Below are 22111 nucleotides of genomic sequence, written 5' to 3'. Positions count from 1 at the left end.
GTTTTTATTTTAAATTTGGGTGACTTGATGATATGTAGGACAAAAATGACTTAAGTATAAACAAATAAATCTATAAATAAATGCTTGAATGCATGTATACACAACATAATTAAATGAATCTATTTCTACATTTCAGTATTTCCTCATTTAGTAACTATTTAAGCATTTATTTATTCTTATTCTTGTATTTATTTATACCCTTATTTATTTATATACTCAAGTTAATTCTTGTCCTCTGTGAATTAAACCACTGAGACTTCCTTCTTTCCGCTCCGTGATCATCTGATTTGCCCGTGACAGGGCATCATAAACATGTGATCCGTCCTATCCACTTTCGCTCCAAACGCAATCAAATTCTTGCTAGACACCACTTAGTTATGTTTGCGATGATGCTGTGCTGCGATGATGATGCTATATATATATATATATATAGATACACATTGTAAACTGACTATAACGGGTATCTTATCATATACGTATTTTACAAAGTTAAAGTTTCCTACGGTATTATTGAAATTTAACAACTGCAGGTTTATAAACTGTCCGGGATTGCTACAGCTGTTTTTAGGGAAGGAGCTACGTGTATTTATGCTTGGATAAAGAGTGACATCCAGCGCCGGATGGGGTACAACATTAAGCACAGTGCGAAAGGACATGGAGAACATCTATCGGCAAGAATTAGTAACTGCAATGTGGTCCATGCTCCACGGGGGTTGCTTCTGGCCTTCCTGTGAACTGTCAGATGTCACCCATGTCTTTCTATATTTGACAATATCCACTGTGCACATAAACACAGGAGAAACCATGTAAGGATTTTCATTTTATTTAAATATTATATTCTGTAACACAAATGTATGTAACTGAATTTGATTGCGGGGATATAAATCCTTGCGTCATATTAGTTTCCCTGGGTCACGGAATATGCTATACATATTTGACCTGTCTTGTATGGCCTGTCCTTCGTCAGTGTTTTTTTTTTTTACTGCTCCTTTCTGCTCCTCCTCTGTTTGTTTCCCCCCTACCCGCAGCCTCCTGTTTCCCACAATGCTCTGCGAACCTCACCACCAAGATGGCCGACGCGATGGAGGAATATGAGAAAGAAGCTGGCTGCGTCCCTATTCTCCATCCCGAGGTATGGTCATTGGACTTCAATGTCTTCGCACGGATACATAAACATACACAAAACCCATTACGCCCGTCGGTGTGCTGGTGGCTGCGGGTGGTTGCCGTGCTTTTTCAGAAACTCCGATGCCCCCTGCAGGAACAACGGCGGGGGGTGGCAGGAAGCTAACGATGCTAAAGGTGCTAACGCTAGCCCCCCTCCTCCTCCTGCTGCATAGCAAGGAAATGCTTGGCAGATGTTCATGTAAATGTTAACGTTTTGCTTGGTGGTTCTTTATGTGACAGTGACACCGTGCAGCAAGCAAACGAGACTGTATGCTGTGTACCCATGTCTGTCATTGGTCAAATGCACGTTATGTTTATTTAACGTTAATCCTTTAAGTCATACGACGGTAGGTTTGTACATTAGCGAAGCTTCTTGTGGTGGTTGGCATAGCTGCAGGGATGTAAATTGGGGTGAAGTGTACGGCCATTCGAAAATCCTAATAAGTTCAAATAAACGGCATGAATGAGAACGAAATTACACATTTTGTATTGTTCTCGATGTTCGTGTAGTTAACGTGACACCGTGTGGTTGCTGTCAGCTAGCTTACCTAATGTTAAAGCAGTTCTCCTCGGAAGGTATTTACAGTAACGTTATCTTACTTTATCTCAATTTCTGTTTTTAAAACTGTTGGACATTGTTCTGCTAGGAATGCGAGTCAAGATGAACTCATTATTTTCAATGAACACAAAGGAATCCTGTTGAAATCATCTTCTTTCTAACACAGACACAATAAAGAAATCACATTGTAGCTGGAAGGCCTATTGTGGCATCGTTAGCCGATGACACCTAGCCGACAGGAAGTTGTATTTCCACAAGTTACCTAGCTTTATTATTTTTTTACTGCACAACATCCGTTGCATGACTGGTTGCCTGTGGTTAATATCCAGCACAGGCAACTTAAATGATGATAGAGTCATAGGCTGTGTTGCCCATCACAAACCAAAGGCTTTAAATTTACACTTTATTTGTTCTGCATCACTTGCATATAGTGATCTATATTGCTACAGAGCTGGGATGCATTCATCTGTTCTGTGGATAGTTTTGTTTCAGCTATTTTGCATCTTAAACAAAGCCTCGTTATGTGTTTGTATTTCTGCTTTGCAGGTGATCCAACTGTCAGGAAGAGCTCATGTTACATACAGCAGTTTCCTCTGATAGTTGGCATGCTTTTTCTCTCCGCATTCCTGGTTTGCTTTACGGTTTGCAGTTAAGTGGGTTCATTTACGCTCATGCTCAGTACCTTTTAATCCTGGCAGTGCGCAATTGAAATTATTCCTATATTTTATTTCCAGTAAAAAAATAATATTTAAAAGTCCTGCTTACAATTTATTCCATTATTGAACTTAAATGGTAATGATGCTGTCCAATGTATTAAAATTTCCAAAAATAGATTTGCTTCTAATGCATTATGGATTATCAGTTTATACATGACACCTAAATGGGAAATATGTGAAGGCACGTACTGTGTGTTAATCTGGTCAGGTTGGTTTACCTAAAGGAAGGAGTATCAGATAGTGGAAGACTGTAGATGACGTTATTTAAAATTTCTACATCTTACAATTTGAAGTTTATTGATTATAATTTAGGATAAAGCCTTATTTTCTATGATATTCAAATTTAAACTGTTGAAGCTTTCCACCTGGATATTTTCAGTTTAGGGTTAATAGATTCCTTTATTGTGGCTCGACCTGATTGGGAAGTCACACAAGAACTCATACCAACTTAGTGGAGTATTCTGGGTTTCAGTGTAAGAGCTGCAGCCAGTGTGTCATTTTGCAAACCGATACGAAAACACAGTCTGAGAAAGGTAGCTGCTTATTTCTAAAAAAAAATACATGTTTTTATGCAATTTAACTCTGTTTTGCAGGAAGGGCATTAAATATCCAACCAACTCAAATTGTAGATCAGAGACCGTGTAGGTGATTTTGTTTACCCTTTTATATAGAAGCACATAACTGTGCTTACACTTTGTCTAAAGCTCAGAATGCTGTAGCATCACTTTATTTCTTCTGGCAATTGTTTGACTGCATTTGTTTGAATGTGAAATGTACAGAATGCTGATGTTCAATTTATCTTTTCTAAAATCAGAAATTTCTGTGCTATTGCAGTGTGTGGGAGGTGTGAAAACAAGGGTCCTGTCATTTATTGATACAATGTTCCCGCCATGCACAAAATATGATGTCAGCTTAGAGCAACTAACAGATATTAGAATTATTATTATATTATGAGGATGAGAGCAAATGAAATGCCAGTAATCTGTCCGTCCGAATTAAAAGTCCAGAGCTGGTTGTCTTCGCCCCATTGTCCAACAGCCTCATTGCACCTAAGCGCTCCCAAGGGGGTACCTGGCTATTCACATTAAATAAATAAACAAACAAACAGGAATATCATGCAGAATATTGTATTTTGACCTCAGCCCCACCAACTCTGACTGACTTCCACAGCCCAATATCCTCAGTTTATTTCCCTCCAATCGGTCAAGGCGTAATGAGTTTAGAGTTGCCATCAGCGCAAGTGTCAATTAAACCTTTCGGAGCACATACGCCTGTCGTATTGAATATATGCGAATATGTCTGACAGGGATAGCGTCTTCATAGATTTGGTTTGTTTTGCCTATGCTTGCTTGGTTCAAAGTTGCCCCTCTTTTCAGCAGGTTGCTGCTCGGTATCTGGGTCACTGGGTAGATTGTTGAGGAGAGTAGAGTTGGGCACCTGAATTTGGAGCATCAGAAGTCGAGCCACATGCTCACAAGCCCAATGAGCTTTCATTTTCTCTGAACCAGTTCAGCATGTCGACTGCAAACATTTCCTTTCTCTGGAGGAACGTAAAGGACCAATTTCCCATTTAAAAACGCAAATGATTGTTTTTGCATAAAAGGCACATAAAGAAGCATTGAGGCTGTTGATTTGATACTTTACAAATTGGAAATTCTGTTTCCTTAGAGCGTTCACATTATTTCCCTCATAAAACATCTACTTCTCTGTGACATAAACTATGCCTTGACTATTGAATTGTCTCCCATTTACAATCAAATCTGATTTTGAGCTACGGCCAAAACCAGCAAGAAGAAAAAAAGCAATGTAGCTGTTGCAGTGCTAAAATATTATAATTTTATTCTGATTTTGGATGTTGATTGCCAATAAATTTGCCATCCCTATTTTACTGTTCCTACTGTAAACTGAAAAATTGGCTCAAGATATGTGACCTCCACCCTTCCAAGGAGCGTCTGCCATATGTCGCTTGAACAAAAGCCGGGGCGGCTGCCTCACCCAACAGAAAATACTAACCTAAAATCTATGGCTAGGATGAAAATGAGCAAGAAATTCAATGTATTCAGGATTACATCACTGCTGCCTGTCTACTTGTTTATGCATCACCCAGAGGCATGTGTACAATGTAAAATGCAAAATCCATAAGACAGGAAATGTCTTTTGTGATAATAAGTATTTTATGCACTGTTTAATGTGAAGATTTTCCTGTAATTTTTGCGATCTGACCTGAACACACTGGTACTCATTTTCATATTCACCTCTAGAGATTGGAATTGTTGTCCGTTTTGGCGTTTTTGGGGCTTTTATCGGTGTCTATTCAGTCTTTGTCTTTTTTTCCAGATAAATGTTGCTTCGGTCAAGCAATTGTTCTCTTCCACCCATTTTCCACTTATCTCTTGGAGGTGATCTCTCCTTGAGATTTTCTGCACAAGGCCCTGAACCCTCTGCGCCAGCACATTGTTTGCTTTACTTCTTCTGCAGACCTAAATTTTTCCTCTACGGCAATTTGTTTGTAATGCCCGTCGTCGCAATTTAACCAATTGCGGAGGCGATGAGTTTGTTTTTAAGGCTTTATAGTTAGGTGATGCTGTAGAGTCATGGAATTATAAGGTATATATATATATATATATGTATATATGTATATATATATATATGTATATGCCAACATGTAGCGATAAACAACATCTCTAGGCTGCTAAGTAGCTCCTGTTTCCAGCGCACGTTCAAAATTACCAGCTACTGATGAGCACACTGATTTTGGATCATTACCAGCTATCGGCCAATACCCAAAGCCCAGGTATTGGCAGATGGGTCCCTTCCTTGTCTGGAGAAATACACATCGAGAAAGTTACAAAAGGCCAGGGTCAGCTTTTTAAATGACTAAAAGAAATGGAACAGAGGGCTAACTGGGAAGGGGTCGAAGGTTCTCTCCATGGAAGGTTGAGATGAAGAAGGTGAGTTAACAGCAGCTGTCCGAGGGTTTCTATCCAGGACGTCTTCATCCGGTCCCTCAAAAGACATTCCTTTCAGCTCAATTGAAAATCAAGATGAAGATTTTTGCTCTTGTTCAGTCCCGATCACACTTGAGTTACTTTGACTTTTATCTGGCTGCCAATCTAGACTGAATTGCACGGGGTGTAGTTGAAACAGATCTTAAGGATTTGCAAGTTACCATAACTTTGCTGTGAAAATTAGAAAGGCACCTTAATAAAACCGGGATAAAATATTTCCTTCACACCCCCGTCTCCACTCTCCTCCTCAGTCTTATTTATTCATCAAGATAGCAAGAGAATGGAGAATGTGAGGGGTTTCATTTATTTGACCTGTTCAGGCATATCTATAGTTATACATACGTGGCATAAAATGTTGGTTTTACGGTTTATTTAAAGCATATTTCTGGTGTGTTGCTTCTGTATTTTTACATTAGCGGCATTTAGACCGAGACTCCACGTAACTCTGGTGATTTGGTTTTTAGTTCATTGTAAAAAAGTAGCAGCAGCAAAGTAAAAACAAAAATGACAGTTCTTCCACAAAATCTGAATGGCAAAAGGGCAATGTGGTAGCTCTGTGTCTACCACACTCTGCCCTTGTTTATGGGTCCGGAAGGCTAATCACGGTTTTTCCTGATGTTGCTATGGTGGCTAATTGAATGAGAGTTGCACAGCCACCACAGCTGTGTGACAGATTTAGATAAAAATATATAAACCCTTCTGTTTTAGGCCCAAAGCCGTTATTTCACACTTCTAATATCGCAATCTCTGGACTCAAAGTGTCTCAAAGTGAGGACGTTTCCACTGGATGAATTGAGTAGTTCAGTCATGCCTGTCTCTTGTCCAATAATGTTATTTTGCTCTCATGTTTTGATGCTTAAAATTGAGACTATCACTCACATCCTGTAGTTTCTTTATTGATTCCAGAGGAATTCAATTCACACACACATCTCTCGCAGACATTTTGACTCATTGGCAGAAACCTGCCAGGTAGAACTAGTGGCATTAAATATAGTTCATTTCAGCAATCACTGCTGTGCAATGCTGCACTTGATAATATAATTATAGCTGTTGACAAGTCATTAATCATGTTCACACCAAGCAGCCATGTCTCGCACTTTTAAAAGTCCAAAACTAAGTGTCCTCAAATATCGACTTGAGGCTAGTCAACCAGTAGGCCGACCATGCTACAAAAACTAGAGCTTTACCATCCCTGGTTGCTGACAACAGTAATTGGAGGGGATATCTATAGAACCCAACCATTTAGTTTATGTTAAATTATGCATATTAAAGGCGTGACTTTATGGCAACGGTCTCCCCACCTTGAGCTTAACTGCGACTATTTTGAAACCTATGGGTGGGGTCAGATAGCACGTCCTTATTTTGTATAGCTTGCATTGTAAAAACACACCCACCTATTGGAAGGTGAAGTGTGGATGTTCTTCCACATGTTGCTTTCAGGACTAAGTGGGTGTGTGACGGCGCCTTGACTCTCCCTCCGGTATTTGTTGTTTATAGTTCAAAGTCTATGGTGATATCATATAACACTGTAGCTCCACCCAGCTTGCCATGAGTTCCTTTACAGAGTGGGCTGCGTTGGGCATCGCAACTGACTTTGTCTTATTCGTTGGACACGGCCAAGCAAAAATGTCCTCCAGGGATGCAGGCTTTGGAGATCTAAAGGCTCTACACACTTTTCAGTTTAGCAACCCAGTGTTGATATTTGCTCAAAATGGGGTCACCTTCATTTCATATGAATCCGAAGATATGTTTATAATACACACGCCTACCAACCGCATCCAATATTGAAGGGCATTCTTGTGTATTCCAACATGATGTATATGCTCTAATAAAGCACCACAACCACCTATATTTATCTCTCTGTTTCTGTGTCTTGTCCTCCGTTTTAGGAAATCAAACCACAGAGTCATTACAACCACGGCTACACTGAGACGGTCAGCCGTAAAAACCATGTGGACGACTACAGCACTTGGGACATTGTCAAAGCCACACAGTGAGTGGATCATCAACATCAAGATAAGCGCTCTCTGGGCCATGTGGTCAGATTGTGATGCAACCTCAAGAAATGATAAATGGATTAGTTTGGTTTCGCCATTGTTTTTACTTTCAGTCTGAGCTAAGGTGTCATTAAGTTAATGTTTTCCTCTACTCTGAAAACAGATGATAATATCTGTTGGTAATACCTCTAGCTTTGGTACATCAAAAGTCATCAAATATTTTGGATCCGGATCTGTGGTTGTCTTAATCTGCATATGCTAAAGTAGTGGCTCACAAAGTGATGAAAGAATGTGGGGAGATCTGGTCTATCTACAACACAAAAGAGGCTTTGCGTAGGATAATACCCTCAATACTACTTGAGACACCAAGGTGTGTTGTGTTAGGGTTTGCTTTTATGTCCTGAACATTTGTCTGTGATTGAGATGAAATGTGTTATTCCTCTGCGCCCCTCTTCTTCAGGTACGGCATCTTTGAGCGCTGCAGGGAGCTGGTGGAGGCGGGCTTTGATGTCCGGCAGCCAGACAAAGAAAACGTAACACTCCTTCACTGGGCCGCCATCAACAACAGGATAGATCTCGTCAAGTAAGTCCAGTCCCATTTTGTACCAAGTTGTTGGTGCCACAGATGGTTGTGTAGGCCTGGCGCAGTAATCAATATAAATTGACTTATGTGAAAATGAGCGCGATCATTTTTGGTGGATATATTACAATCATTTTTAATTTTTAAATATAATTGAATGTCACAAGTTTTTGTCCATCACGCAGCCTCGGTCCTCTCGTCTTCTTTCTTTTTCAAAATGGGAGTCAGGTCTTAGGAGCATCTCCACACACACACACACACACACACAGAGCGGACACCGACCGGTGAAGAGACGGCGTGAACCCACCGTGTTATGTGTTAGTGTTATTTTTTTAACATCTACAGCCGAGCCAGTTAGGATAAACAAGTCCAAATGGACTTCATTTCGAAGCTGCAATCTTTGGCTCCGGTGTCGGAACATTTTGGCTTTAAGCCGAATGAAGGAAGAGAGCCAATAGACATAATGTTGACTTAAAAACAGTGGCAACAAAAAGAAGCAATTCAACCTAAAACACAACCACCCAGCAAGTTTTCAACCTGGGAACTGCCGGTCCGCCTCTTCTGCCAGGAGGGCCACGCACAGGACCGCGGGGCCCTACGTTGCTCCCGGGTGCGTCACCCTGCTGGCGGTTGAAGCCCATGGGCCAACCCCCCCCCCCCCCCCCCCCCCCCCCGGCAGGTGCAGTTGCCTTCTCGGTGAACACATTTTCTCAAACCCTTCCGCATCGCACCAAGACCCATGCTTCGCCCCACTCTGTGTCCCTTGTACTTTTTTTGTTAACAAAGGTGTATATATTATTATTTTGTTAAGAGCTTGTTTATTATTAATTTTTTTACATTCCGATTCCGAATATTCTGAAGAATAAAACGTGTTCTTTGAAAAAGCGTACTTGCGTTATAATGCTTTTATATGGTCATTGTGTATTCAATTGCATAAAATGGTCTAAACATTGCCATAATATTTATCGCAATGCATTTTGATGCAATATAGCGCACAACAAAAAGTAGTTGTTGTGACATCCCTTCAAGTTACATAAACCTAAAGAAATGCAGCTGATTTGCTACTTTTTTGTGGGGTAATTAATTTACTTGAGCACCCGTTTCCTGTGTACTTTGCTGATGTTAAATTACCCTGTTTGACTGAGCTCTTCGCCCCAAATTAATGGAAGACTATGACCCTGTTTCTAAACAGCTGTATTTAGGTCACTCAGGGAAATCCGGCATAATGCATTTCTAGCAATATAAAGGCTGATGTTGCAGATGTACATGGTCTGCTCTCCAAATATTGCTGATAGTGATCGACCCTCTCAGCAACTCTTCTACTTTTCTCCAATTCCTGCTTGAAACAGTTGATACTACAGCAATTCAAGGATATAATTGGTGTTTACCGTATACCATGGCTTTATATGACGCATAATCTAAAGATATATTCAATGTACCACTGCATAAAACAAATAAATCCTCTGAGAAGAAACATTTGTAAAATTATTAGACAGTGATTATTTTCAGCTTTACTTGTGTTCTCCACTTTCAATAACAGTTCCAGTGCAACTTTAGCATTTTGCTTTGCAGAACTGTTTTTGACTCTGACTCTGTGCTGAATACTGTGCACTCTTTGTGTGGCTTTTGGGTCCCAGCATTTTGTCAGAAGAACAGCCAACGGTCACATTGAGTTGTGGTTTTCAAACCATTAGTGCAGCCCACACCTTGATTAGCTTATCAACAGGAGATTGTCTGGTGAATGGAGGCTGTATGAAGTACAACCTGACTATTTTGTTTGTGTGCAGGTACTACATAACCAAGGGAGCCATAGTGGACCAGCTGGGAGGAGACCTCAACTCTACACCTCTGCACTGGGCCACCAGGTCATACACACGCACATGTGCCATTTGGTGGATATATTGGATTTCACAAAGCCTTTAATTTGATGCTTTAACAATAGAATGTTTCCTTTAGATTCTTCAAATTTATTTCACTAATTGTCATAACAGAAAAGATCTGATTCTAGCTTAGCTGATTAGCTTCCCTAATCGTAATCCATTGTCCGTTTCAAAGAAGAGATTTCTAAATCTCTCCTTTAAACACACATTTAGGACTCTGCTTGATTGATGGTCTGATTCCTTTTTGTAATGCTCACTCAGTGATGTCACAGGCACAGGTTTCACCAACATCTTCTAAGCAGCCAGTGGGGCTTCACTCCTCATCTTGAATTATTGAAACACACACACAAATATGACGTGTCTCGATCCAGCTCCACACCACCCGGCCCCCACCTGACATTGACCTTTAAAAGCCCCTCAGCCTTGTCCCTCGTCTGCTCAAGTTTACAAGCAACAAAGTAAAAGTCATAAACAAAACTGAGATGAGTCTTTGATATTGCATTTATTCCCGTCTTTAAGAGGATTCTTTTTCGGCAGGGAGAGGTTTACTTTGTAGAAAGAATTTGTTATAAAATACATTTTACCACAATACCACATGCAGTTTAGGCAAATAACAAATCACCCGATAGACAGCTGAGACAAACATCAGATGATTAAAGCAGACAGGGAGTCTGTCGATGTTGCAGCAGCACATGTTGCTACATCATTTCATGTGCAAATATGACGGCTTAATAGAAGTAAATGAGGCCCTGATCTGTGGGCTGTTGAGTTTAGCCCGGTCCCCCATTCTGCATCTAAATGTGTGATCAAGTTAAAATGGCTCTGACCTTCTTCACACCACACCTCGGGAGAAAGAATGGACTTATTTGTTCCTGTGTGTCACTGGCTGGTTTTACAAGACTACAAAGCTTTCAGTAGCATAAAGACATAAAACGCCTCCAGATCAAATGAAACCAGAGCACACTACAGTTCATTTGAAACATGTTACTCTTTGAGTGGTGAGTTGTCGGAATAAGACGCGTCCATTGTTTGTTTTTTTTCGATCTCCCAGACAAGGCCATCTGTCCATGGTGGTGCAGCTCATGAAGTACGGCGCCGACCCCTCTTTGATCGATGGCGAGGGCTGCAGCTGCGGCCATCTGGCCGCGCAGTTTGGCCACACCTCCATCGTGGCCTATCTCATCGCCAAAGGACAGGTGGGAAACGCCAAAACAGCAGCTCTCGTCAGGAAGATTGCGTATTTGTGGAATTCACAATGTGGGGCATTGCACAACAGCAACTGTACTTGTAGAGGAAATTTACTGCTGTGACAGAAACACAATATCTCCTGTTTTTCCTGTTTGTGTTTGTGTCGTTTCGGTTCTGTCGGACACCTGGGGACAAGTTTCAAAGGGAGTGTTCTCCAGTAGAGGGAGCCCTAGTGCTTGTCTTTTCTAACACTCACTAATAATTCAGGTCCTTGGGGGTTTTTGATTGCATCTTTCCTCTGTTTCAGGATGTGGATATGATGGATCAGAACGGCATGACTCCTCTGATGTGGGCGGCTTACCGGACACACAGGTGTGTAAATGTGTTATGTGAGCGTGTTGCTGCTACAGCTCGTTGATTAATTTCAAGCTTCATGGATCTGCTGACTGCAGCCACACACGCAGCTTCCTCATGCATAAATGAGTCGACATCCATCAGACAGCCTGTAAATAATATTGTAGGAAACTAAGTCAGATGCACACAGTACAGTTGAACTGCTGCAGGCTAAAAAACCACAATAACACACCATAATCTGGTTTGAGCTAATAAAATGTGCTTAAACTAGATGCTCTTTTTGTCATATTTGATGAACTGAATATCTTTCTGTTCATCGCTTGTGACGAGCCTCTTTGTTTGACTCGATTCTCCTCCCTTGTGTGACAGTGTGGATCCCACCCGGCTGCTACTGACCTTCAATGTGTCCGTCAACCTGGGCGACAAATATCACAAGAATACAGCGCTGCACTGGGCCGTGCTAGCCGGCAACACCACAGTCATCAGCCTGCTCCTGGACGCCAACGCTAACGTCGACGCACAGAACATCAAGGTAGCGGCTCGAATCACCGTCTTGGTGCACCCGTATATGTTCAATTTATCCAGACTTCTTGGAATGGTTGATTTGTAAAGAGTGTTCTTCTGCTGTTTGTTTTTAGGGCGAAACACCCCTAGATCTTGCCAAGCAAAGGAAGAACGTTTGGATGATCAATCACTTACAGGAAGCGCGGCAAGCCAAAGGCTACGACAGCCCCTCCTACCTGAAAAGACTCAAGATGGACAAGGTACACATTCAGACATGCTCAAACACATTCCTATATACGTCAAACAAGATGGGAGGGGTGTACAAAAAAACATCAAGCAATTTATTGTGGGCTCAAAATTTGAACGAGTAGACCCAATACTTTCGGGTCACGTGAACCATCTAATCTTTGCTGTGAAGACACACACACACACACACACACACACCTTTGTGTTTGATGGCCAGTCTCAGTCCAGATGGATTGCTCAGCCTGTCCACACTGAACCGGGGGACGGCCTCACAGCGTGTCTGCGATTGGGATTACCTTTCAGTTTAAAATGGCCCACAATCAGACAGTCAGACAAGGAGACGGCTCTTAAATGACTAGCTGTGTCTGATGAATGTTTCTTTGCAGATTCTGTTTGCAAAATTAAAAGATTGTGAATGCATACACTAAACAGTTTTTAACGTGTGTTGTCTTTCCACTTGTCTGCTGGGATTTTACTAGTTAAAGAAGGTAACTTTTAGAATTAGACAGGAAGTTAGTATTTAAAAACCCGACTAGAATTGATGCCCAGCTGAGCTTTGTGTCCCTGGTCAGTAGACCTTTAAAGGCCTAACTAGATTAACTAGGTAACTAGATTTGTAGAATACTTCTTTGGTTTGGTCTTTCCCTTTCTATACGTCTCCACAGCTGAGAGAGACAAATATTGTTCTATACAAATAACTATAAAAATATGCAATGTCTGATTATTATACTGATATTATACACTTAATTTGCTGTTTTTTTTAACCATGAAACCTTTTGAATCATGAATAGTCAGATTTCTCTGATAACTTTTCTAACATTTCAAACAAGCTGCTGTTTGCACTCCTTTAGAAACTGTTGAATATGAGTTCAGCGTTGGTGATCAGCCAGTAGGTAGATGCCCCCCCACTCTTCTCTGGCGTCCATGTTTCTTACTAATCTTCATTTTCTCAGTTTGCCCAAAATGTTTTGTCTTCCCCCTGTTTTTTCCACCATTTGATCTTTTTACTGAATCTTTTTCCTGCAGGATTTCAGGCAGAAAGTGATGCTGGCAACACCCTTCCTGGTCATCTGGCTGGTTGGTTTCATCGCTGACCTGGACATTGACTCGTGGCTGATTAAGGGCCTCATGTACGCCGGCGTCTGGGTCACCGTGCAGTGCCTCTCTAAGTACGTCTCCGGCGACCAAAGACCCAGATAACACACTAGCATAGTATTACCAGGGAATTTCATGTCTTTTTAAATTCACTGACGTCAATGTTCTACTTAGTACATGGTTATATTAACAACATTATAGTATTATCTATTATACTATCATATTCATATTGTTTGTTGTATTGTTGAATTATCATAGCTTATCCACAACTGTTTTGTGCATTAAATAACAACTAGTCTCTCAAACCTTTTCAGTGTGGCCCAAATCACTCAAACACTCCACACTGGACTCGTTTGTTACGACTGCCGAGTTACGTATTTGCTGTGGATGTCTTTTGTCAAACCGCAGTCATGGCAGATTGTCGAGGAATTAAGGTCACAGGCGACCTCTTCAATTCTTACAGAGGACAATACTAGTCCCAATGTACTGACACCTAACCTATACGGCATACTACATCTGATTTTACCACCACTGAATAGATGCAGTATTTATTGCACCAGAACATAAACTGCACATGCACATATTGTTGTGTGCAAACACACATTTAATTCCCAACATTCAATGCCGTTTGTTAAGAAGTACTCCCTTAAACACACACATACACACACACACACACAGCTGCCCCCACATAAGCCCCATTACCACTGCCACCTGGTCCTGCTGCTGTAGTTTGTTATGCCCCTCACTATTGTTTGCTCGGAGACAAAAATAACACGCATTACGCAGTGTGTAGGCTTCTCTTTGCTGACATACTTGTTGAAAAAACAATGGTGGCTGTGAGTCCAGCTGCAGGTTATGGTTCTGTTTATTTTTGCCGCTGTCTGCAGGATTCCCATCTAATACCCAAGCTTGCATTGGTTCACATCTGCAGGGGGGGCCGTGGTTTATTGAGAACATGAGTTATGAGCTGAGCAGTGCAGTGGGAACAATGCCAGTTAAAGGCTTTTAAATACAGAAATAATAAAATAAAAATAAGTTGTAATCGACAGAAATGCAACTTACATTTTTTTTTTTAAACTGAACATATAACAATTTTAAAACACACTGCTGATGAGTGCGACCCTCCCCCCCCCTTTCTTTTCTCTCTCTGCAGGGCTTTCTTTGACCACTCCATGCACAGCGCTCTCCCTCTGGGAATCTATCTGGCCACCAAGTTCTGGATGTACGCCACCTGGTTCTGCTGGTTTTGGAACGATATCCTTTTCTGTCTTAAGAAGCCATCAGTCTTTACTTTTCTCACGCCATATTGCGAAAATTGCTTTATCTGGCTGCAAGTTAAATGAGAAGAGAAGAATGATCTTTAGACAACGGTCATTAGCCGATTGGCTTAGAATAACAAAAAAAGAAAGTGAAATTCCAATGCCTGCAGACCTGGGGCACTGTCTGGAAAACAACGACAATGTATAGCCTTGTGTCACATGCTGATTAAAGGGGGGCTATTTATTGTTGGCTCATTAATAATTCAACTAATTATTAAATTGCACATGTGTGATCTCTGAACGGGGAGAATGTCAATGAGATATGGGTAGTATGCTTATTTTTTCATTGCTGCCTGTGATGCCTTTAGGTTGCAGAGGAGAAGAGTGCAGGCACGTGCAGGATCAAACAGTCTCACTGTCATGGAGATTTAAGTGAAAATGTAGAACCAATTTGTCCATTGTTTGAGTTTTTAGTCCAAAGTTTGGTGGCTGCTGGGCGAAACCCAACGAAGCGACTCCAAAGAGCTGCAGTGGACTTGAGTGCAGCTACTCTCGGATTTCAGTGATTTGAGGAATTGCCTTTCTGTTCATAAGCCACTAATCACCTAATGGTGAGAGAGGGCTTTTGGTTCGTGGAAGGCATTTGATTTTCTGCCCCACTGCTGTGCTTAAGGAAAGAGGGTAAGATAACTTTGACCTGAGGTTATTGTTAAGGAAAATTGTTCTGTTATCTGTTCCTTTTAAATGCTTCTTTATTCTTAGCATGTTGAGTGTGGAGTGTCTACAGATGGAATTGATGGAAGGAAATGTACTATAGACAGACATGCTCCTGATGTGCCCTGAGCCTCAAAGCGCATTGGTGAAGCTCCGTATGAGCCTTCAGTCTAGTATATGTTCATTCATACACGGATTACAAGCTGCCCCTTTAGACAGCAGGCAAGTTCCTTCTTGTCCGGAGAAGTTTCCTTTCCAAAAGGGATTCTTCTCGTTATGCCTCCAGCGATCATTTATTCTTTTGTTGTTTCTGCCATGTATCTCGCTCCAGTAATGGTGGGTTTTTAGTTAAATCCTGTTCCTGACAGCTCAGCGAGGTTAGCTTTCCTCCTGCAGCCTTTTCAACTGTTGGCTCGCTCGCTATCGCTCGCTCTCTCTCAGTTGGACAGATGGTTCTTGTGGCCTTGGTGCATATAAATGAGTTATGTATTTATCGCATGTATCTATGCAAATGTTTTGATATTACAATCAGGAGTGCTTTGTGGGTGGATGGTCTAGTGCGTGTTTTAAAGAAGGCTTTTTCTTATGCACTGGTGAAGTTAGCAATTTTTGGTTCTGTTTTGTTTTCTTTCATACTTTGTCTATTTATGTCTCAACAATTCACCAGGTCAGTTGGTCATCCTCTGTTTGAAGTGAACATGAATTAGTGGAAACGCAGGAAGTTCAAAGTCAAAATGTCAACATAAAAAAGAAAAATGATTTAATGAAAACTGAAGACAATAAATGGCGACATGCATGGCTCACTGAAGCAGACTGAAATATCTTCGTCAGGGGAGGTGAGATCGACTCCACTGACGTTGGTTTCAATTGTTTGAGCGTTCTCTGGGACTTTTAACTCTGCTATCCTCTCTTCCTCTGCAGTTGTGTAATCGGACCTGACCGTCAGTAGTTTATCTTGATGAACCCAACGTCTCATATTAAACAAAGCATAAAGAATGCATGGTCCTTTTCATTTTCTAGAAATGTCTTGAATCTGCACTTAAATGCCCTTCAACATGCACTTGGATTATTGATCTTGGATCTAAAGGATGATAATACAAATCTTGTATTTGAGTTGTGGGCTGAAGGACTCCAACATCTGTTTTTTAAGCGTCCTGGCCTGATTATCTAGTCCGAGTGGAAACGTTTAACCTTTTCCTGTTTTAGGGAACCGTTTCCTTCAATTGCGCATGACGAGCTGGGGAGGGGGGGTGGGGGGGCTGTGCGCCTTCCCCAGAATCGGATCATATTTTCCTCAAAGGATTTTGCTTTTGAGTGCATTTTCAGCAGGTGACCCTGGAGTTTTGCACAGTGCTGATGTAGCGTCACAATAGTATGTCTTTGTGGGTCTTCAGTACCAAACTGAGGAATCCCTCTGTGGCCCTCTTGATGTTGCGATGGGAGACATTGTACGAAATAAACTCCTCACCACTCTGCCTTTCAAAAGATGAATGGGTGCTAGCGGCAGATTAGCACCATCTCTCCTTGAGTAAGCATTCGATCTCATTTGAGGAGAGGCATCGATCACTCTGCACCTCCGTAAAGTGAGCAGTGACGAGCCTTAAGGGTTTTACTTTACCATTTGACACCCAGTTCTTTATGCAGATATTTGTGAGGATTAATGGCTTCGTGTGGTCTATTAGAATATTAGAGGCCACTCACTGTCAGTGGCAGGTCGCTGCTTATCGGAGAGTCTGCTATGCTAGACTTGGCCTTTGTTTGATGTTTGTTTGTCTTCCTTAACCTTTGGCTGCACATCTCCCTTTTGCCACTGTCCACGTGCCCTTCCTGATAAACACCATCGCACTGTTCTACAACTTTGGTAAATCCTGGAAGTCTGACCCGGGAATCATCAAAGCGTCCGAGGAGCAGAAGAAAAAGGTAAAGACAGCATCATGGTGGACCTACGTGGATTTTGTTCTTTTTGTCGTTTTTTACTCCACTCAGTGTATAAAGGTAAGTGCAGGGAATGGGTTTGTTAGCACTGTAAAAGCAAGCTTTAAAAGGAAAGCCTGAGCGGAGGGGGGGGGGGGGATCCTCCACACTGTGCCTTGACGCATGAGCAGTGAATACAGGCGCCACATCAGTTGTTTTAACATCAGCGAGCTGTGTCCAAGTCCCTCATTACCACACTCTAATGAGGGACAACAGAGGCCTCTTCTTCCTACCAGGCCCCGTGAAGAGCTATATTTAACCTGCATTGTCCAGGACAGGACAGGACTCGCCTCTGCATCAGAGGCTTCAAAGTCCCCTTCCACCTCCTGTTGTCCTCACACAGTAACGTCATGTCTGCAATGCTGTAAAAGCAAACCAAAAAAAATCTTCTTTTTTTGCGTCTTACGTCAAATCCAAAGCCCTTTTTATGTTTAAGAATGTTTGCCTTAAAAACAGAAACCAAATTAATGACCGTATGGAATTGTAATTGTACTCCCATTGTATCTTTTTGTTTGGTGGGATCTCTCAGCTTGAAGATAGTTATTTTGTTGCCATGTCTCTGTCCGCTTTAGCAAATACAGAAATCCTCCTTTTGTTTCGCTATTCCTTCCTGCAGACAATAGTGGAGTTGGCAGAAACAGGCAGTCTTGATCTGAGCATATTCTGCAGCACCTGCTTGGTAAATATCACACTCCTCTGTTACATCACCGTACATGCAGAGAAATGTGGAACCAATAATACAAGCTCTTTGCTCTCTTGTGACTTTATCCTGACAGATACGGAAGCCCATCAGGTCCAAACACTGCGCTGTGTGCAACCGCTGCATCGCCAAGTTCGACCACCACTGTCCCTGGGTGGGAAACTGTGTTGGTACGTCAGCACACTCACTGGATTTGTAGTTGTTTTTATCGTAATATTTTATAAGCCCTGAAAACACTGTATTGTATTTCCATCATAGAGAGTACTTCATGAAGGGTTATTCTTCATTTATTTGATCATCAGTTTCCGCAAAATAATGAAGGCTATAAAGACTAGAAGTAAGAAATGACCAGAGTAAAATCCACTGTGTGTGTCAGATGGCATCTGACCAGAGACAGATGCCAGGAAGGAAGGAGTGCATGGGGGTTTGTGCTTCTGCTATCGTACCAGGTGAACACTGAATAATAACCCTAATCCTTTAGATGCACAGCCTGGTGGATATGTATATATATATATATATATATATATATATCTCTTTGGAACCCTTTTTAGATAAGTTGTCCTTATGAAAACATTCACTTTAAGTTACAAATGATTAACACCATCAGCCCATCAGGTGAGATCAGTCTTCGCAGAAGGCAAACAGAAAATTACGAATGACTGTAAATAATATTATCTGCACATGATGTGTTTGTTTCTCCTGAACAGGAAGTGGAAATCATCGCTACTTCATGGGTTACCTGTTTTTCCTGCTCTGCATGATCTGCTGGATGATATACGGCTGCATTTCCTGTGAGTAGAAAGCCCCGCTCCCCTTCTCCTCGTTCCCCCTGTGCTCGATGCGTGTCTCTGCTAACTCCCTCACCTCGCTCTACTCTCACTCAGACTGGAGGATCCACTGTGCCACCAATTATGCCAAGGATGGGTTCTGGCTCTACCTGACCCAGATCGCCTCCTGCTCTCCCTGGATGTTCTGGATGTTCCTCAACAGCATCTTCCACTTTATGTGGGTGGCCGTGCTCATCATGTGTCAGCTCTACCAGGTCTGGGAAAACATTTACAATTGCTCTTGTAATACTCGCGCATAGACTCACTCATAAATGGCTGACCTGTGCCTTTACTCCTTAGATCGCTGCCTTGGGAATCACCACCAACGAGAGGATGAATGCCCGGAGATACAAGCACTTTAAAGTTACCGCCACGTCCATCGAAAGCCCTTTCAAGTGAGTGATCTTCCCTTGTGTGTTTACTACTCAGAGCCGTGTGTCTGTAGTTCTGAGAAGATAGGGGATGGTACTCTTTAGTCGTTACCATGGCACTGACTGTTTCCTCCCTCTCTCCGTCCCTCTGCAGCCACGGCTGCATCAGAAACCTCATTGATTTCTTTGAGATCCGCTGCTGCGGTCTGATCCGACCTGTGGCGGTGGACTGGACCACACAGTACACAATAGAGTACGACCAGACGTCAGGCTCAGGCTACCAACTGGTCTAGAGGAGGAAAACAAAGGGGAAGGTGGGCCGAGGGAGCCCAGTGTTGCTTAGACCCTCCGCTCCCCGCCCCCCCACACCGGCGTTCATATCCAAGCGCCGCTGTTCTCCAGAGCGCTTGCTTTCTTTGGACCATCTCTCTCACACCGATCAAAAGACTTGGAAAAACAAAAAAATCAGCCAGGACTAGCATGCTGTTACGGGAAAACACCACACCCACACCCCCTCCGCCCCCTTTACTGCTATTCTTACTACTACAACTATTCAACAGCATCCGCCGTCCCACCCCTCCACCTCGTCTCTTCTCCTCAGCCCTTGTGGACGGTGCCGTGCTGCCAGGCTCAAACGGAGAGGAGAGAGGCTGACGGACCACAGGAGTTCTATACAAAATAAAAGCATTTCTGTTTGAACCGTAAACACTCCGCTGCAGAAACAGCAGCCCCATAATGTTGCAGTACCCCCCCCCCCCCCCCCTCATGTCCTTATGGTGCCCCAGTATGTTTTTTTGATTTATTCAGGAGGTATGTTGTTCCTGTGAAAGTGAACTGCGGCGGCCAGGGAGGCTAATGGGAGGGTTTTGTTGTTTTTTTCAGTAAATTAGAGATAGAAAGGAATGTCTTTCATTTAAACGGTCTTGATTTTGCACCGTGACGAGTCGAGCTGATGAGGATTTGCCATCACAGTTGAACTCGTCCGAGTTATGTAAGGGGTGAAACTGCTGCAGGAGTCCGGCTTCTTGCCTGTTGAGATGAAGCTGAGACGGAGTTTTAGGAAAAATGTAAGTGGTTTGGGTTTATCGCAGCCTGAGGGCGGCGGCCTCACACCGCGGACGCAGGCGGTAGTGCGTGACTCCTCCAGCTGCGGCCGCCCTAGAGGCAACAGAATTTCCTACATACAATGTGATACAGGTATATTTATTTTAAAACTATTTATAGATGAAGTAACTATGTGCTAGCGCCACCATTTTTACATTTCACATCATTTTAGCTGAGTAGGTTTTTATGAGAATAAATGATTAAAAAGTACCTGAAGCGGTTTGACAAGGAAGCCCAGGAACAGTACAACTCTTTATAGCGAGGGTATTTATTAGCAGTATGAAAGGGGAACGTGGCGGAAGGACGGACGAGTTTCCAAGGACGTTTTTTTTCCATGTGCGTTTTGCTCAAAGAAAGCTGTAAAGTCTTATTTGTTTTGTTTGTCTTTTGTCTGCCTGCAACATTGCACTGATCATTTATTTGTGTTTTTTGTTTTTCGGGTTGTTACTGAACACTTGGGCCCTGCAGCAACGCTTCAAACGGACGCTTCCATTGTTTACAGAGAAGAGGAGGAGGAGGAGGGGCCTATCAGACATGGCAAACTCCATCACTTCCTGTCTTTAGCCCCCGCTTAGTCAGCAGCAGGATGGACTGAAGTGTAAAGAATGTGCACCTGTACATAAACAATATCTTTCTCTAACTATTTCCCTTTTTCAGTGTTAGTTGAAGGTGCTCCTGGACTTTCTTTTTCTTTTCCTGAGTTTGGGGCAGCGATTGCTTCGAACCAACCGGAAAGAAGATGAAGTGACTCTACTGCAAGTGTTCGAGCGTAGCGTCTAGTGATGTCCCACACTGCTGTCTATAGGCATTTTAACCCCTGAGTACCCTTACGTTACCCTGCCGAGGACTAACCACTGCATGTACCATGCTCGGGACAGCTGGGCTCTCACGCCCCCCCCCCCATCAACCCGACCCTGTAGTCGTCCCCATGGTGACAGCTCGGCAAGCCACGTGTTTGTATATAGTGAATGTTGAGTATTTGCAAGTACTTTTCTGCTTTCCGTTCATCGGTATTTTTTTTTTTTAAATCCATTATAATTCTCAAATCCAGTGTGTTTAGTGTTTTTTCTTCAGGGGGCCAGATTTTATAGTCGGGCTCTCCTGAGCAGGTGTGTAATTGAATGTTCCATGCTTGTGGACTCTGTTGTCATCCTAAAGGTTTTTTTTAGATTTCTTCATTTCTATGTCTTATACCGCTGGGTTTGTTATACCACTGGATGTACAAATTGTAAAGCAAAGACACTAGAGAACTAAGGCAGACGCCGACTTTTTTGTTTTGTTTTTAAAAGCTGAAATGCGATAATGCAATAGTTTAAGGGGTAGCGGGGAGGTTCTAATTCATTAAGGCCCCAGGCCTTGTGTTTGCATCTTCATCATCAGAAACGAACGATTACATCAATGCTCCATGCCCCCCCCCCAAATCTTGATGATGACTGTCATCCGTGGTTGACTGTCATTTCTGCCCTGCAAAGACAACACACCGGCTTGTGTGCGTGAGTTAAAAGTCGAAGGTTGCAACTTGATATCATAGCAGTAAGTAACCACTTGTGTTCTAATATTGCCTTTTAAGGGACAAGGCTGGTGCTTTGTGGTTTTCCAGGGCAGAGCTCATCTAGGACATGAAGTCAAAGCTGTATCGGTCCTCACGAGTTCTTCCAGCAGCCTGAAAAGTCTCTGTTCTGTCTCCCCCTCGCCATGCGGAATGATTAAATATATACAAAAATCCCAAAAAAGTTTAAGCACATAATCTCCAGTGCCTCTCTGCCCACCTCCAGACATCACTGTAACCCCGCTTCAGATGTAGACATATGGGCATGGTTCAGTTTTAATGGCTTTAATAATAAAATACAGTCAAATGTGAACATGCG

The 22111-nt window shown here is 42.4% G+C and overlaps 1 protein-coding gene across 2 annotated transcripts; it reads left to right on the top strand.

The window, feature by feature from the left end:
• The first annotated feature begins 677 nt into the window (after positions 1-677).
• Positions 678-22109, top strand: zdhhc17 (zinc finger DHHC-type palmitoyltransferase 17). 2 transcript variants are annotated; one of them, XM_062560386.1, is made up of 18 exons: positions 678-806; positions 1029-1132; positions 7340-7443; positions 7908-8030; positions 9815-9892; positions 10959-11103; positions 11403-11467; positions 11819-11981; positions 12088-12213; positions 13226-13368; positions 14448-14550; positions 17065-17187; positions 17858-17920; positions 18018-18111; positions 18649-18732; positions 18826-18983; positions 19069-19163; positions 19294-22109. In XM_062560386.1, exons 2-18 carry the CDS (start codon positions 1070-1072, stop codon positions 19430-19432), a joined length of 1869 nt encoding a protein of 622 aa, XP_062416370.1. In that variant the 5' UTR covers positions 678-806; positions 1029-1069; the 3' UTR covers positions 19433-22109. The 2 variants fall into 2 exon arrangements, with proteins under 2 accessions (XP_062416370.1, XP_062416369.1); XM_062560385.1 differs by lacking the exon at positions 678-806 and having other exon boundaries at positions 1011-1132.
• The last annotated feature ends 2 nt before the right edge of the window (positions 22110-22111 follow it).

This window comes from Pungitius pungitius, chromosome 2 (assembly GCF_949316345.1).
Source record: "Pungitius pungitius chromosome 2, fPunPun2.1, whole genome shotgun sequence".
NCBI lineage: Eukaryota > Metazoa > Chordata > Actinopteri > Perciformes > Gasterosteidae > Pungitius > Pungitius pungitius.
The sequence above is the reverse complement of the archived record's forward strand: the minus strand, read 5'-3'. Positions and strand labels throughout refer to the sequence as shown.